We start from the raw sequence: 15,459 nt of genomic DNA, 5'->3' as shown, positions 1-15,459 counted from the left end.
CTGCTAACCCCTCAGAGGTCGTTTATTGCCTGCCAAGTTTATGGATTATTCCATGTTGAAAGTTATATCTATATAAAAATAAAAGATATTTATTTAAAAAAAATACATGCAGACACAGGCACCCTTGCTTATACAGTCACACCTCCCCAGCACAGAGACAAACCATCCATACGCAAACACACCCACAAGACACAATACTGCAGAGGCAGCACATAAGGATTTCAGTTAAGTTTATTTTTCGTATGTAAATCACACTGTAATTTTCAGAACCTGACATGCCTAGTCACAGCAGGCAGCAAAGATTCAATAAGATAGAAATCTATGTATGTCCTACTATGTACATATGTACGTGTAAATGTATACCACAATGTAAGTAGATACTTTTGTAAGTGTGCATGTATGTTTGTGTATGTGTGCTTTATTATACGCCCTTATATATATATGATAGTGCACTACTTTGTGTGACTGTGTGTGTATGATTATTTGCATGTAAGTGTGGGTGTGGTTAAATAAGCACTTATTTATAAATACATGACTCTTTTAATGCACTTGTATGTATGTAAGGGTATATGTATGTATGTCTAGGGCATTTCTATAACGCAAACCTACCCGAAAGTCAGTTGGGAGCTATACAGGGTCATAAGCAAAAATACAGTCAACATGTTATTGGAGGGATAGCTGGTTTCTAAGAGCTAAAGTGCATGGTTGCGTATATGATCGAAGCTTGTGTTTGCACGATTGTCCGTCTTACATTTTATGTAACATTTAAGGGTGCTCACTGCTGTTTGGGAAGTGCACCTGTAAGTGAATAGATGTATGCACATTTATGTTTTTGCGCCTTTCATGTTTGCGTGTATGGACACTTGTGTGCTGCTTAAATGTTTGCTTGTGTGTATGTTGCAGGTATCCGAATAGTGTATTTGTCCATTCATAAAAGAGTGAATGTGTCCTTGGTAATATCTTTGTTTCCATGCACCTATGGGTTTGTGTGTATGTGGTTCTACCTCTGAGATGTGTCTGTATAGGTGTATATTGGTGTGTAAGTTTCGGTCCTGGAGTTGTGTGCAAGCATATCTATGTGTCTGTTCAGGTGTATGATAACATGTCTGTGTAGTAGGTGTGATTGAGCCTCTGGTGTGGCTGTGCAGTTACATCTAGACTAGTGTCTGTGTATGATAAATCGCATTGCAAATGTGGTAAGTGTACGTGTAGTGGGTGTTGTGTGTGGGGGCCCTCACCACACTCCATATGGAGAAACTGTCTGCTTCATTGGTGTGCTTATTTGTGCTTGAACCTCTGGTGTGCCTGGGTCACTAGATGTAGAAATGTGTCTATGTGTGATATTTATCATTGCATGTGTGGTAGATATGTGCGTGTTGAGGAGTGAGGGGGGACCCTCTCTTCTCTACGGATGGAGAAGCTGTCTCCACCCTTGGATTTTTCTCCACCTTCTTGGTTTCCCCATCCAGCACCATTAAGTGTCTCTTGTAAGTCAGTCTGAGTGAGGCCCTTCTTTACTTCCACATGTGTACCCAGGGCAGAGTACTGTTAGTTTACTCTCAGACCCCTATTGACACCCGGGGAGGGGGGATTCCTCTTCTGGTTACAGCTTGAGCATTAGTTGGACCTTGTTGTATAGGATTTCTTCTGCACATGCTGGCTTGTAGGGTGTGTGTGGCCTGTTCTGTGTTCTTACTAGATTATATGGTTTCATAAAAGACATTTCTGTTCTCCCATTGTTGCTGGAGTTTGTAGTGGTCGAGCCCAGCTCAGGTGAGGGTTAGCATGGACTTGAGATGTGGGCGGTTGCTGGGATGTCCGTGTTAGGTTGTGAAGGGGGAGCTGAAGAGAGGCTCCGAGCCGTTTGAGTTTGAACTCAAGATGGTGCCTGGCTCTCGTGGAAGGTCGGAACTGGTGAGAGAGTTGTTAGCCTTTTATTATAAGTTAGAATTGCATCTGGTATATGTAGTTGATGCTTTGGGATGCATCCATATATCCAATAACTTCATATATGCGGCTGGAGTCTTGCACTCTTGAGTTTCAGGTTGAGTTTGCAGGCACATTCTGGAGCTTACACTGTGGTCCCTGGTCTGAGCTCAGAAGTTGTAGTTCAGATCACGTACTGCACCAAAATTTGAGCTCAGCAGATGTATTACAAGTCTTGGACTCTGGGGTTTCAGACTGAGCTTAGCACGTGCAGTCCAGATGTGGCATGGGGGGCAAACTGAGCTCAGCAACCTATCAAAGGTTGATATCATCAGAAGTCCATTTCTTGCACCCTTGGGTTTCATACTGAGCTTAGCGCGTGCAGTCTAGATGTGGCACAGTGGGGGCCTCATGCTGAGCTCAGTAGGTTCAGTCTCTTCGTTAGCGCGGAGCACAGACCCCATTTTGGGCCACAAGTTTAGCTCAATAGATGTACTCCCGGTCATGCAGTCTAGGTTGCAGGCCGAGCTTAGCAGACCAAATGTGATATTGTGAGCCCCCAGGCCGAGCTCAGCAGATGCAGAGCAGGTCTTGCCCTCTGTGTTTTGAGGCTGAGCTCAGCAGATGCAGACCAGATCTGGCATTCTGTGTTTTGATGCCTTTCTCAGCAGATGTGGGGCATGCCTTGCACTCTGTTTTGAGGCCGAGCTGAGCAGATGCGGGGCAGGTCTCGTCTTGCACTCTGTGTTTTGAGTCCGAGCTCAGTAGATGCAAGGCAGGTCTTGTACTCTTGTGTTTTGAGGCCGAGCTCAGCAGATGCAGAGCAGGTCTTGCACTCTGTGTTTTGAGGCTGAGCTCAGCAGATGCAGAGCAGATATGGCATTCTGTGTTTTGATGCCTTTCTCAGCAGATGTGGGGCATGCCTTGCACTCTGTTTTGAGGCCGAGCTGAGCAGATGCGGGGCAGGTCTCGTCTTGCACTCTGTGTTTTGAGGCTGAGCTCAGCAGATGAAAGGCAGGTCTTGTACTCTTGTGTTTTGAGGCCGAGCTCAGCAGATTACAGGCAGGTCTTGCACTCTGTGTTTTGAGGCTGAGCTCAGCAGATGAAAGGCAGGTCTTGTACTCTTGTGTTTTGAGGCCGAGCTCAGCAGATTACGGGCAGGTCTTGCACTCTGTGTTTTGAGGCTGAGCTCAGCAGATGAAAGGCAGGTCTTGTACTCTTGTGTTTTGAGGCCGAGCTCAGCAGATTACAGGCAGGTCTTGCACTCTGTGTTTTGAGGCCGAGCTCAGCAGATTACAGGCAGGTCTTGTACTCTTGTGTTTTGAGGCCGAGCTCAGCAGATTACAGGCAGGTCTTGCACTCTGTGTTTTGAGGCCGAGCTCAGCAGATTACAGGCAGGTCTTGTACTCATGTGTTTTGAGGCCGAGCTCAGCTGATTACAGGCAGGTCTTGTACTCTGTGTTTTAAGGTTGAACTCAGTAGATGCGAGGCAGGTGTTGCACTTTGTATTTTGCGGCTGAGCTCAGTAGATGCAGGGCCGGTCTTCCATTCTGCGGTTTGCGGCTGAGCTCAGTAGATGTGGGGCAGGTCTTGCACTCTGTGTTTTGAGGCCGAGCTCAGCAGATGCGGGGCAGGTCTTGCACTCTGTGTTTTGAGGCAGAGCTCAGCAGATTACAGGCAGGTCTTGCACTCTGTGTTTTGAGGCCGAGCTCACCAGATTACAGGCAGGTCTTGTACTCTTGTGTTTTGAGGCCGAGCTCAGCAGATGCGAGGCAGGTCTTCCACTCTGTGTTTTGAGGCCGAGCTCAGCAGATATGGGGCAGGTCTTGCGCTCTGTGTTTTGAGACTGAGCTAAGCAGATGTGGGGCAGGTCTTGCACTTTGTATTTTGAGGCTGAGCTCAGCAGATGCGGGGCAGGTCTTGCACTCTGTGTTTTGAGGCCGAGCTCAGCAGATTACAGGCAGGTCTTGCACTCTGTGTTTTGAGGCCGAGCTCAGCAGATTACAGGCAGGTCTTGTACTCTTGTGTTTTGAGCCCGAGCTCAGCAGATTACAGGCAGGTCTTGTACTCTTGTGTTTTGAGGCCGAGCTCAGCAGATTACAGGCAGGTCTTGCACTCTGTGTTTTAAGGTTGAACTCAGTAGATGCGAGGCAGGTATTGCACTTTGTATTTTGCGGCTAAGCTCAGTAGATGCAGGGCCGGTCTTCCATTCTGCGGTTTGAGGCTGAGCTCAGTAGATGCAGGGCCGTTCATCCATTCTGCGGTTTGAGGCCGAGCTCAGCAGATGTGGGGCAGGTCTTGCGCTCTGTGTTTTGAGGCTGAGCTCAGCAGATGCATGGCAGGTCTTGCACTCTGTGTTTTGAGGCTGAGCTCAGCAGATGCATGGCAGGTCTTGAACTCTGTGTTTTGATGCTGAGCTCAGCAGATGCACGCATGTCTTGCACTCTGTGTTTTGAGGCCGAGCTAAGCAGATGTGGGGCAGCTGTTGCACTTTGTATTTTGAGGCTTAGCTCAGCAGATGCAGGGCCTGTCTTCCATTCTGCGGTTTGAGGCTGAGCCCAGCAGATGCTGGGCAGGTCTTCCATTTTGTGCTTTCAGGCCGAACGTAGAAGATGCAGGGAAGGTCTTCCACTCTGTTTTTTTTAGGCTGAGCTCAGCAGATGCAGGGAAGGCCTTGCATTGTGCGCTTTGAGGCCGAGCTCAGCAGATGCGGGGAAGGCCTTGCATTGTGCGGTTTGAGGCCGAGCTCAGCAAATTAGGGGCAGGTCTTCCACTCTGTGCATTGAGGCCGAGCTCAGCAGATGCAGGGCAGGTCTTCCATTCTGTGTTTAGAGGCTGAGCACAGCAGATGGAGGCTCATTCTTACATCTCAGAACTCCAGATTACCGCAGCAGATGCAGTTCACACATTACTCGGTATTAAACGTTGATCTTAACAGATGCAGTCCAAGTCCAAGTCCTGCTGTCTGCGACTTCTGGCCAAGAGTACCTGATGTAGTCCAGGTCTGACATTGTAGGGCCCCAAGCTAAGCTAAGCAGATGCGCTCTAGGTCCTGCACTTAGGTTTCAGGGGCTCCACTTAGCAGCTGGAGTTCTGTGTGTTATTGTGCACAAAAGTTGGAGCCCAGTAGGAGCAGTCTGACACTTATACTGTGAAACCCTAGGCGGAAAGCACTGTGCGTAGTCCAGGTCTCGCACCGCTGGTGTCAGGCTGAACTCAGCACTCAGTTCTGGAACTCTCGGTCCCAGGCTGAAATGAGCAGATACATTTTAAGGCTCACATTACAAGGTCCCCGACTGAGCTCTGCTAACATATTTTCACAATGCGCTACTGGCTCCGCTTAGATGGTGCTGTCTCATATCATAAGGGCTTGTACTGAGTTCAGCACATGCGGTCCAAGGCTCGCACTATGCGGGCACACTCTGAGCTGAGTAAATTCAGTCAACATCTCATACTGTGTGGCCCCAGCCTAAACTTAGCAGGTTAACTTTTCTTGGCAGATCTGTGGCTCCATGGTGAGCCCTGCAGCTCAGTCCATGTCTATGTCAGTGGTTGTAGTGTCATTAGGTTTTAAGGTCCCACGCTGAGCTCGTCTGATGCAGTGTGTCCATGTAAACAGGCGGTGGGACCTACACTAAGCTTAGGTACCATCCATGACTGTCGATCACAGAGGACCCTTGGTTGAACCCAATAGGTGCATCCATTCTTATGTCAGCCATCTAGGGGCCCTCAGCTGCCCTCTGCAAGGATAGTCAGGTGCTTCAGGCCACTGTGCTATTCTCTCCGGGGATAGTCAGGCTCTGCAGGGACTGAAGTTGAGATCAGCAGGTGAAGTACATACCCGTGTCAAAGGTTGATGGATCATAGGCTGTCAGCTGGTACGCTCATTGGAGCCACTGGTTGAACTCCGCAATAGCAGTCAGTACCTATGTCAGACACCGTAGGAGCCAAGGCTAACCTCAGCAGGGGCAGTCAGCCACATTTACTTACCGCAAGGACACCAGCTGAGCTCAGCATATTCAGTCCCTTCCAACGCTAGATGTTGTGCGGACCCAGGCTGAGTACAGAGAAGGCTGCCCGGTGCTTCCTTAACAGCAGGCGGATTTTCTCATCATCTGAATCAGGGTCCAAGGGCCGGTTGTATTCGTCGTCCTCATTCTCTGACGCTGTGCGATCCCCAGAACCCCCGCAGTTATGCTGAGTGGATGATGATGGCTCCAGTGCACTTTTCTTCCGCCATTTTGTCCTTCGATTCTGGAACCAAACCTGCAATGGAAATAGATTGCTTAGAGTCTGATAGATGTGGATGGCTGACAGTCTTTAGCATGGCTTTCCTGTGACCTTTGGTCCCAGGAAGCACTACAGCACTACCCTACGTCTGACCTACTGGCCCAGAGGGCGAGATAACATAGTACTGGCTCACCCTTTTACCCGAAGACTTGCCTGAATTGATCTTTCCACCTAGCAGGCTCATTTGGTACTGTTAGCTAGAGCTCATGTGTTCAACATATTTCTGGAGATCAGAGTTCATGTGTACAAAACTCGTGCCCTCATTTACAATGTGGTCATAGGCCAATAGAACGATATAAATGGGCAGTAGTCAGGTGGTCATATATTTTTACTGATGCATTGTGTTTTTACTTAATCACTGGCATTAACTTTCATGACACCCGGCGATATATGACTGCAGTTATTACTTCCAGTTAAAGACTTCAGAAAAACAACTCATAAAAATTCGCAATTTGCCAATAGCAAAAATGTTATCGTTGGTTATTCCCCTTCTTTGCCCCAAATCCTCAAAGTACAAAGGTAATGCTTTTCGGAAACATTATTACTATATGGTGTTACTACTGTACATAGCCGGAATTTCGAAATTAAGGGTTTAAAAGACAACGTGGGGGCTGATTTAGAGTTTGGGGGACGCTACTTTTGCGACACTACTTTTTCAATGACAGGGTAGGGCCACCGGAAGATCTGCCCTATTTAGATTATATGTAAAGTGTTTTTCTCCGGGCCGTCACTGATACGAAAGACTGGTAAAAAAACAATAGCGACCCTCACCCTGTAAAAAAACTCCCAGAGTGTGGGAGCCATTAGGTGTTTTGTTTTTTCAAAAACAACTTCTGCTTTGGGAGGTTTTGGAAAAACAAAAAACTTTTGAACAGTCCACCCGTCAAACTTGTCCTACATTGATAGGAACCACCATGATGGAGGATTCTGTCAATGTAGAGAGTTGTCTGTGGGTCTGGTGGACAATTTTAAATTTGGTGGGGGAGGTCCCGTGGAATGACAGAGGTATTGTCCTCCGCCATTCCGATAGAGTAAACTCCATCTGCAAAACTACAGCATCAGGCCTGCTTTTCAGTATCATATCTTGACTAGTGCATGCCATTGGCCTAACTGACTTACGGGTCTATTAGTATGTCGGGCGGATCGCCACCGCCCGCATGGCGGTGGAGATCCGCCCGACATTTTCCACCCCCCGCATCCCATTTCCCCCTCCATATTACGATGGCGGGGGACTCCGGCGGACGAAAGACCGTCCGTCGGTTTTCCACAGGTAAACCGAGACCGGGCAGAAAAGAGGTATAATATGTTGGCGGTGTCTGCAAGACACCGCCATCCATATTATAATGCAGGCAGGGATGTGCCTTTGCATGGCGGCGTTGCCGCCATGGAAAGGCATGCGGTGCCTGAATGTTGGGGGGGGGTGGGTGCACATGTGCATTTGCATTTGCATACACAACGTGGCAGGCACTGAGCTGTGCCTGCCACGTTGTGCATGCAAATGCACAAATGCCTTTTTTACATTGCAGTGGGTGCTGCTGAAAGCACCGCCCGACGTAATGTAAAAAATGCTGAATGGGCCCGCCTATGTGGTGGGGGCATCCTAATCAGCATCACGGGACCGCCGCACATATTGCGGGCGGTCCCTTTGGCCGTTGCGTTGGCGGGCGGACTTTGTCCGTCTGCCATCGTAATAGACCTCTTAGTTTCTTTGCAGGCCTTTCCTAGTATTTTTCTAGTGTACCTGGTATTGAATCCCAATTAATGAACGTTATGGACTAGTCATGTCTTTGCTTCTAACAACCTAATGCCATTCTCACAGCCACTCATGTTAACCTACTTGAATGGAATATCATCCTCATTTATTAAAGACACATACAACCTTATAAAGGGGCCGACTAGGATGGCGGTGAATCCGCATCCTCCGGGCCGGCGGAAGCCACCGCCGGCCTGGAGGATGCGGATTCACCTCCGCGGACATTGGAAACACCCACCGCCACATTAGGATGGCGGTGGGATCAGCGGTGGATGACAAATCCATCCGCCGCTGATCCGCGGTGTATGCACGCAAATATGGTGGCGGTGTCTGCAAGACACTGCCAGCCATATTAGGATGCAGGCATAAACATGCTTTTCCACGCCGGCTTTTCCGCCGTGGAAAAGCATGTGGTCTTTTGTGTTTGGGGGCCTGTTGCGGGCCCCCAGGGTGTTGTGGGGTGCACATGGGGGGTACCTATGGTACCCCCCTCCTTTGCCATGCACAAGGTGGTAGGCACCAGGCGGTGCCTGCCAAGTTGTGCATGCCAAAGTTGAAAATGCATATTTTACATTGCGGCGAGTGCTGCTCAAAGCAGCACCTGCGGCAATGTAAAATATACGGGATGTGACCACCAGGGTGGCGGTCACATCCTAATTGCTACGGAGGGACCGCTGCTGCCCCTGCGGTTGGTCCCTCCACCTCCGGGGCGGTCCGCCATTCTAATCGACCACAAAGTTACTTCAAATTCACCATAATGTGACCATCAATGTTACCTTTTTTGTAATTTAAATACATAGTTCAGCACAGTCTTTACAATATATTTATAACATCCAAATCCTCATAGAAAATCATCATAGTGGAACAATACTGAATAAAAATGCATTGTTTTAAATATTTATGTAGTTCAGCAGTATCACATTCAAACTGCCCAATAACAAGAACAAAGGGCCTTATTTAGCACTTGTGTGGCAGACGGTTTTCCTACCAGCTCAGCAGTAGCAGGATGTGCTTTGCCCCCCCAGGAGAACTTCCACTAGCCGTGCAGGTCCCGTGCCGCGGCCTGTGCAGGTAAGAGCGGTGGGCTTTATCTAAGGTACGGAAACATTATATGTACTCTCTTTTTTATGATTCTGAAACAAAGTTTTCGGATCCTGTGCGCCCCTCCTTATTTCTCCCCAAAATGAAAGATTCAGATATATTTTAATATCTTGAGGAGATTTGTGTTAAGTATTATGAAGGTATTTTTTGAGAAAATAGTTTTATAAATGTGAAGTGTACTATGTATTGAGAAATACTTTTATTTTTTGGAAAATTAGATTTTAATGATAGGATATGTGTTAAGAAAAAGAAAATTGAGTGGTTATTTAGGTAACTAGTCATAAGATCGAATTAAAAATATTGAGTGGGCAAAATATCGAGTTTTTAATATCGAGTGGACAGGATATCGACCTGCAAAAATATACTGGTTAGGAATATTGACATGCAGGTAAGAAATATCATTTTTCATAATATCGAAGTCCGTAATATCAAATTTGTTTTTAGTGTTTTGTATGTTAGTATATGTGTTAAAAGTATGTATTATTTTTGTAATGTATGTTTGAATTTGTTTAAAGTGATGCATTTTATGTTAATTCATTTTTGCATAATTTAATTCCATAGCGTGTTGTGGGTTTATAGGGGAATAGGATGGGAAGTAATTTAATCATAATATATTTTTTAAGAATTATTTAGAATTAATTAATTATATGTTAATTAAGTGTTGCATAATTTCATTCTGTAGCGGTTTGTGAGTTTATTAGGGAATTGGGTGGGAAGTAATTTAATTGAAATTAATTTATTATTTTATTAATAATTTAGTATTTAATGTATACTGTTAATTAATTACATTAATTAATTTATTATTTAATTATAAATCGATTAATAGCAATTAATAATTACTTGGTAATTATGTTAATTGTGTGTGTTTTTTATTACTTAGTAATTATTTATTATTTTTAAATATGTTAATTGTGAGATTTTGATAGGGGAGTAGGGTGGGAAGTAATTTTATTTTAATGTACTTTTTATTCTTTTTTTTATATAATATTTAAAGTTATTTTATAGTGTTAATTGTGTGAATTATTTTAGATTTCATGAGTATTTTAATTTTTATTAGTTAATTAATTATGTTAATTTATTAATATTTTACAATATTGGAGGTGACGTTTATAGGGGAAAATGGTAGGATGTAAATTAATTTTGAAAAGCATATTAATTGTTAAATAATGGTAATTATATTGCAGGAGTGGGTATACTAAATTATTCCCCTATGCTGTCCAACACTTTTCTTACTGTTACAATTGGTGGATTGGGAATATTACATTATTCCCATCCGCTATCCAACACTTTCCCTACTGTTGCACTCACTGGAGTAGGAATAGTAATTTTTCCCCACCCGCTCCCTACTGTTGCACTCTCTGGAGTGGGCATAGTATTTTTTAAACTCCCGCTATCCAACACTTTCCCTACTGTTGCACTTGCTGTAGTGGGAATAGTAATTTGTACCCATCTGCTATCCAACACTTTCCCTACTGTTTCATTCCCTGGAGTGGAAATAATAATTTCTCCCCACCCGCTTTCCAACACTTTCTCTACTGTTGCACTTACTAGAGTTGAAATAGTAATGTGTACCCTCCCGCTATCCAACACTTTCCCTACTGTTACACTCGGCGGAGTGGGAATAGTAAATTATTCCCATCCGCTATCCAACACTTTCCCTACTGTTGCACTTGATGGAGTCGGAATAGTAATTTTTACCCACCCGCTAGCCAACACTTTCCCTACTGCTGCACTTGCTGGAGTGGGAATAGTAATTTTTACCCACCCGCTATCCAATACTTTCCCTACTGTTCCACTCCCTGGAGTGGGAATAGTAAATTATTCCCACCCTCTATTCAACACTTTCCCCACTGTTGCACTAGCTGCAGTGGGAATAGTAATTTTTACTCACCCGCTATCCAACACTTTCCCTACCGTTGCCCTGCCTGGAGTGGGAATAGTAATTTAAACCCACCCACTATCCAATACTTTCCCTACTGTTCCACTCGCTGGAGGGGAAATATTAATTGTATCCGCTACGCTATTTAACGTTTTTAATATTGTTATATTTAATGTACTGTAAAATATTATTTTAAAACAAAATATTTATTTTAATGTTTAAAATTATATATAAATTATTTCTATTTTTATATTATAGTTTTATTTATTTATATATGTAATTGTATTTTTAAAATTATGTATTTACATTTTTATAATTAAAAATAAATAATTATCTTTTAATATTATTAAGTTAATATATATAAAAAAAATGCATGTTTCTTTTTTTGGGTAACATTTATTAATTAATTATTAATTGTAACTTTTTTAAATTTAATTTTAAGTATGTTTTACTATTTTTATTATTTAATTAATTTCATATTACTTTTAAGACATTTTAAAAAGTCGATATTTTAGCAAACTATATTTTAACAACAATATTTTGTATTCGATATTTTTGCACTTACCTGTTTGTAGATAGGAAGTCGATATTCTGTGACTCGATATTTTGAAGTCGATATTGTGGCAACTCGATATTCTTTACCTCAATATTCTGTCAGTGATTTATAAGCGTTGTATGATGTATTGTTAGTTATGTACAGATAGTGGCTATTTTTGTTTAGGCTTTGAAAAATTGTACATGTGAGCCTAGTTAGGCTCAAAACTGTGTAATAATAATAAATAAAGATCTAAAACATTTATCTTTCAAATCTCTATTCTGTGCTACTGGTTATGTTACTGTTCGTGCCGGAAGATGCCATTTATAAGAAAACATGTAACATAGCATACCTTATCACTTACTACAAAGGGTAGTGTTTTTAGGGGAATGTTTTTCATCAATAACACACTATGCCATGGGGCAGGAGGTGGGTCCTTCGAAGGGACAGGACCTTGAGCTCGTGGGGCGGCTTTCAGACTGTCCGCTTGATGTACCATGAAGGAACATTAAAGGTGTTTGGGTGTGGAGAGTGGGTAGCCATATCTACATGAGCCAAAACACACAGGAATCCTGAAGCGGCCTCCCATGTGTGATGTGTGGAGTCTGTCATTAGAGCAGAGCCTCCACACACAAGCTGGTAACTCACCAGGGGCCGAAAGTACCCTGAAGGCGCAACAGGAATGTGTGCCTGCTTCTTGCACCCCCACCGGGGCACTTTGGTATCACAGAAATCGCAGACAATTGTGTTCCCCCTTCTATAATACTGATAGCACTGGTGCACATGTAGCGCCAGCGCTATAATGAGAGGGTGTTTCCTAATTTGGATGGGGGTGTGGTCCCATGCCCGTGAGGTAATCGCTTTGCCTCTGCACCAGAGCTGTATTATGGATGTAAGCACAGAGGAACACATGCCTTTAGGAGGTGCACTGAAGTGTACCACACAAAGGTGGGCAGTTTCATTGTGCTTCCTAAAGGCAGCCCTCTCGAGGGGATACAGGGGGACCATGGACCCTCAGACATCCTGCTGCAGGTGGGCGCAGTCAATCACTGCACCTGCCTACATTGGGATGTCTAATCCCCCTTGAAAGTGAAGGTGGTTTGCCACCTGCACAGTGAAACACAGAGCAGCTCTAAAGCAGATTTCACTTGAATGCGCTGCCCACAGGGCAGCACGAGTTTGCGGTTGTCCTGGAGCCAGCATAATTAACATAAAAGGGTGCACTGTTTCTGTTTACTTACTGCATACCTGTTTGAAGGTGCTCTGTGGCGGAAAACAGGAAAAGTACTCCCTTATCATACTACGTCCCCAAGTGCTCACCTTGTGATCTCAGCTCTTCACCCGGTGACTATGTGAAGTGTGCCCATGTCATGTGGCTTGTGGTGGCGCCATGTAATTTGTCACGTCTGAAATAACACTAAAGCTGCCCATTCAGGAGCTGAAGAGAAGGGGCACTGGGAGTGCTCTTTTTATAAATTGGTCAGGCATTTGTGTAAATATTTTTGAGCAGTACCAATATATACACAGGTGACGCTCAAGATACAAGCCATGGAAAGTATGATCATGACCCTGATTAGTGTAATTTATGTGAGACTGCCATGGCTTTACTAGTTGATTCAACTGATAGCTGTCACATTCTTTAAAAAAAACATTGTCATAGAATGCGTTGTCCAGAGTAAACAGTAGTGTGTGGCCGCATAGTGTGGAGACTCTTGGCAGCATGGATCCTGGGGACATCCAGACAGTTTAGGAACTTTTTGATGGGACCACATTTTAAACTAACACGCTAACACACACACTCTTTCTCTCTGTATCTCGCTCATTATGTAAATGCTCTCGAGGAAATTAATGCTCATTGTTGCAGTTAGGCATTTGTTTCAACAGGTTGGGTTTTCAGTATGTTGACAGTTCATCTTTTTCACGGAGGGCTGTCTGAATTTCACTTTAATTTGACAATTGATTTACTTGTGTTTTTTCAATTCACAAACACTGGCCTTTTCTTTTTGTTAGCTTCAGTTGGAACTTGGGTGGGCGTTCTATTGTTGCTATGTGCAGGTATTCCACTCTATAATGGGACCTCTGGTTCGGCAGTTGCTGCCTGGACCTGGAGGACGTTGGATGCAATAAACTCACCTCCTGCTTCCAGCGTTGTGTCTTCCTTTCACTAGCGATGAGTTGGTCCGTCGCTTCCAGCTCCTCCCCCCGGCACTCCTGTGGTGTGCCTGATGGTTTCCTGTGTCCTGGAGCTTCTTATATGCTCGTTGCCTTCATCAAACTTCATCAAGTGTTGTTGTTGGTTTCCCTCCCTGGCGCTCCGTATCTGGACTTCCTTTGCCTGTTGACTGTATCTGCTGCGTGCCATTTGTTTTTGGTTGACATCGTCGAAATTCAGAAGTCAGAGCAGCCTTCACGTCATTAACCGTGAGTCTCCTCGCGCCTTTCCTATGCGCGTTTGGTTGCTTGGCAACTCATCTCCCTAGCGACAGTGTCTACCAGCGTTACCCAGCCCGAGTTCCCTGCTGAATTGCCAAGCCGCACGTCTACGTATTGACGTCTACGCAACGGGCATCTTGGATTCCTTCCTCCTGGCATTTCGTTTCCTTGGCAACACGCTTTGTCTACTCAGTGATGCTCACACCTTTGATTCTACTATTGCTTTCTCTGTAATCAGCTCATCCCGACTCGGTGATGGGCTAACCTTTCAAAATTGCATTTTGTGTATTGCTAAGGCGCTACAACGTGCTTTCACGCAGCAATGTGCACACACCAATTTCTGCACATTTCCACTCATATTAACGCGCAACTCGGTGATGCACACACCCCTGATTTGATTTCTTATTCTTATTCAACCTTTTCTGCAGTTCATCTCTATTTGGTGATGCGCACACCTGTTGTTAAAATTACATTTTGGTGTGCTTGCAACTTGATCTGTAACATGCATTTCCTCGGTGACATGCACACCTTCATGGAGCACTTGTGAGTTCTTCCTTGTCTGTCGAATCTTATTGTTTTTTTTTGCATTTTCTTAAATCTTACGCAAGTAATTGCATCAAAGCCTGTTTGGTTTAATTTTACATTGGTGTGGGCAGCAATTCACCCACGCATGAACATGGAACGTATTATTGCTCCTCCGCCATTTCTACAGTCTGCTGATACGCCACCTGTTCAGCGGGAGCAATGGAAGGACACTTTTGACGCCTACCTAGAGGCCATTGATGGCGAAACCTTCCCATCAAAAAACAAAGATGCTCTTTTAGTATATAATCTTGGTTCTGAAGGCAGAAATGTTTTGAAAACATTACCTCTCGAAGTAGTAAGCACTCGTGTAAGTTGTGTAGATGACTGTGATTCTCTACTTGTTGACGAGTACGCTTCACTTGTAAAAACTCTTGATAAAAGATTTAGTTCCAAAAGGAACGTTGTTCTTGAACGTCATACATTTCTTCAACGTGCACAAACTCCTGGAGAATCCATAGATGATTTCGTAGCTGCCCTTAGGATTCTGGCACTTACCTGCAATTATATAGAATTCAGGGATGAGATCATACGGGATCAACTAAACGAGAGGACGTTAAACAAGAAAATCCAGGAAAAATTACTGGCCTCTGATGATCCTGACTTAGAAACTGTTCTCACATTGGCCAGAAGTATTGAACATCCACAGTTTTGTGTAAAAGAAATGACTAGTACTTCTTCCTCCTCTGGTGAAGTAAAACTGTTGAATTCCAAATCTGTTTCCAAACCTAAAGATTCCATCGCCACTGTTCCCAGTCTCCCTACGCCTAACCCCATCAAAGCAAAGCCTGGACAAAATGAAGTCATGTTTTTCCATTGTGGCAACAAGTCTCATTCAGGCAATGCCAAATTTTGTTTTGCCCTTAACCAAACTTGTTACAAATGTGGAAAACGGGGCACTATTCGAGAATGTGCAAAGCTGTTGTGTTCTATGCAAACTGTGAAAGCCTTAGTTGAAGA

General features: G+C 44.3%; 1 protein-coding gene across 1 annotated transcript in view; it reads right to left on the bottom strand.

Moving 5' to 3' along the window:
- Positions 1-213: 213 nt before the first annotated feature.
- NKX6-3 (NK6 homeobox 3) overlaps positions 214-15,459 on the bottom strand; it is a 77,200-nt gene continuing 61,954 nt past the window's right edge. Inside the window, exons 3-6 of the mRNA XM_086943598.1 lie at positions 4,371-6,192; positions 3,806-4,325; positions 2,954-3,712; positions 214-2,763 (exon numbers count right to left, since the gene is read on the bottom strand). Coding sequence (XP_086799724.1) covers positions 5,962-6,192 — 231 coding nt within the window. The 3' untranslated portion in view covers positions 214-2,763; positions 2,954-3,712; positions 3,806-4,325; positions 4,371-5,961. The remainder of the gene's footprint in view (positions 2,764-2,953; positions 3,713-3,805; positions 4,326-4,370; positions 6,193-15,459) is intronic.

The sequence above is a fragment of the Lissotriton vulgaris genome, chromosome 11 (genome assembly GCF_964263255.1).
Source record: "Lissotriton vulgaris chromosome 11, aLisVul1.2, whole genome shotgun sequence".
NCBI lineage: Eukaryota > Metazoa > Chordata > Amphibia > Caudata > Salamandridae > Lissotriton > Lissotriton vulgaris.
The sequence above is the reverse complement of the archived record's forward strand: the minus strand, read 5'-3'. Positions and strand labels throughout refer to the sequence as shown.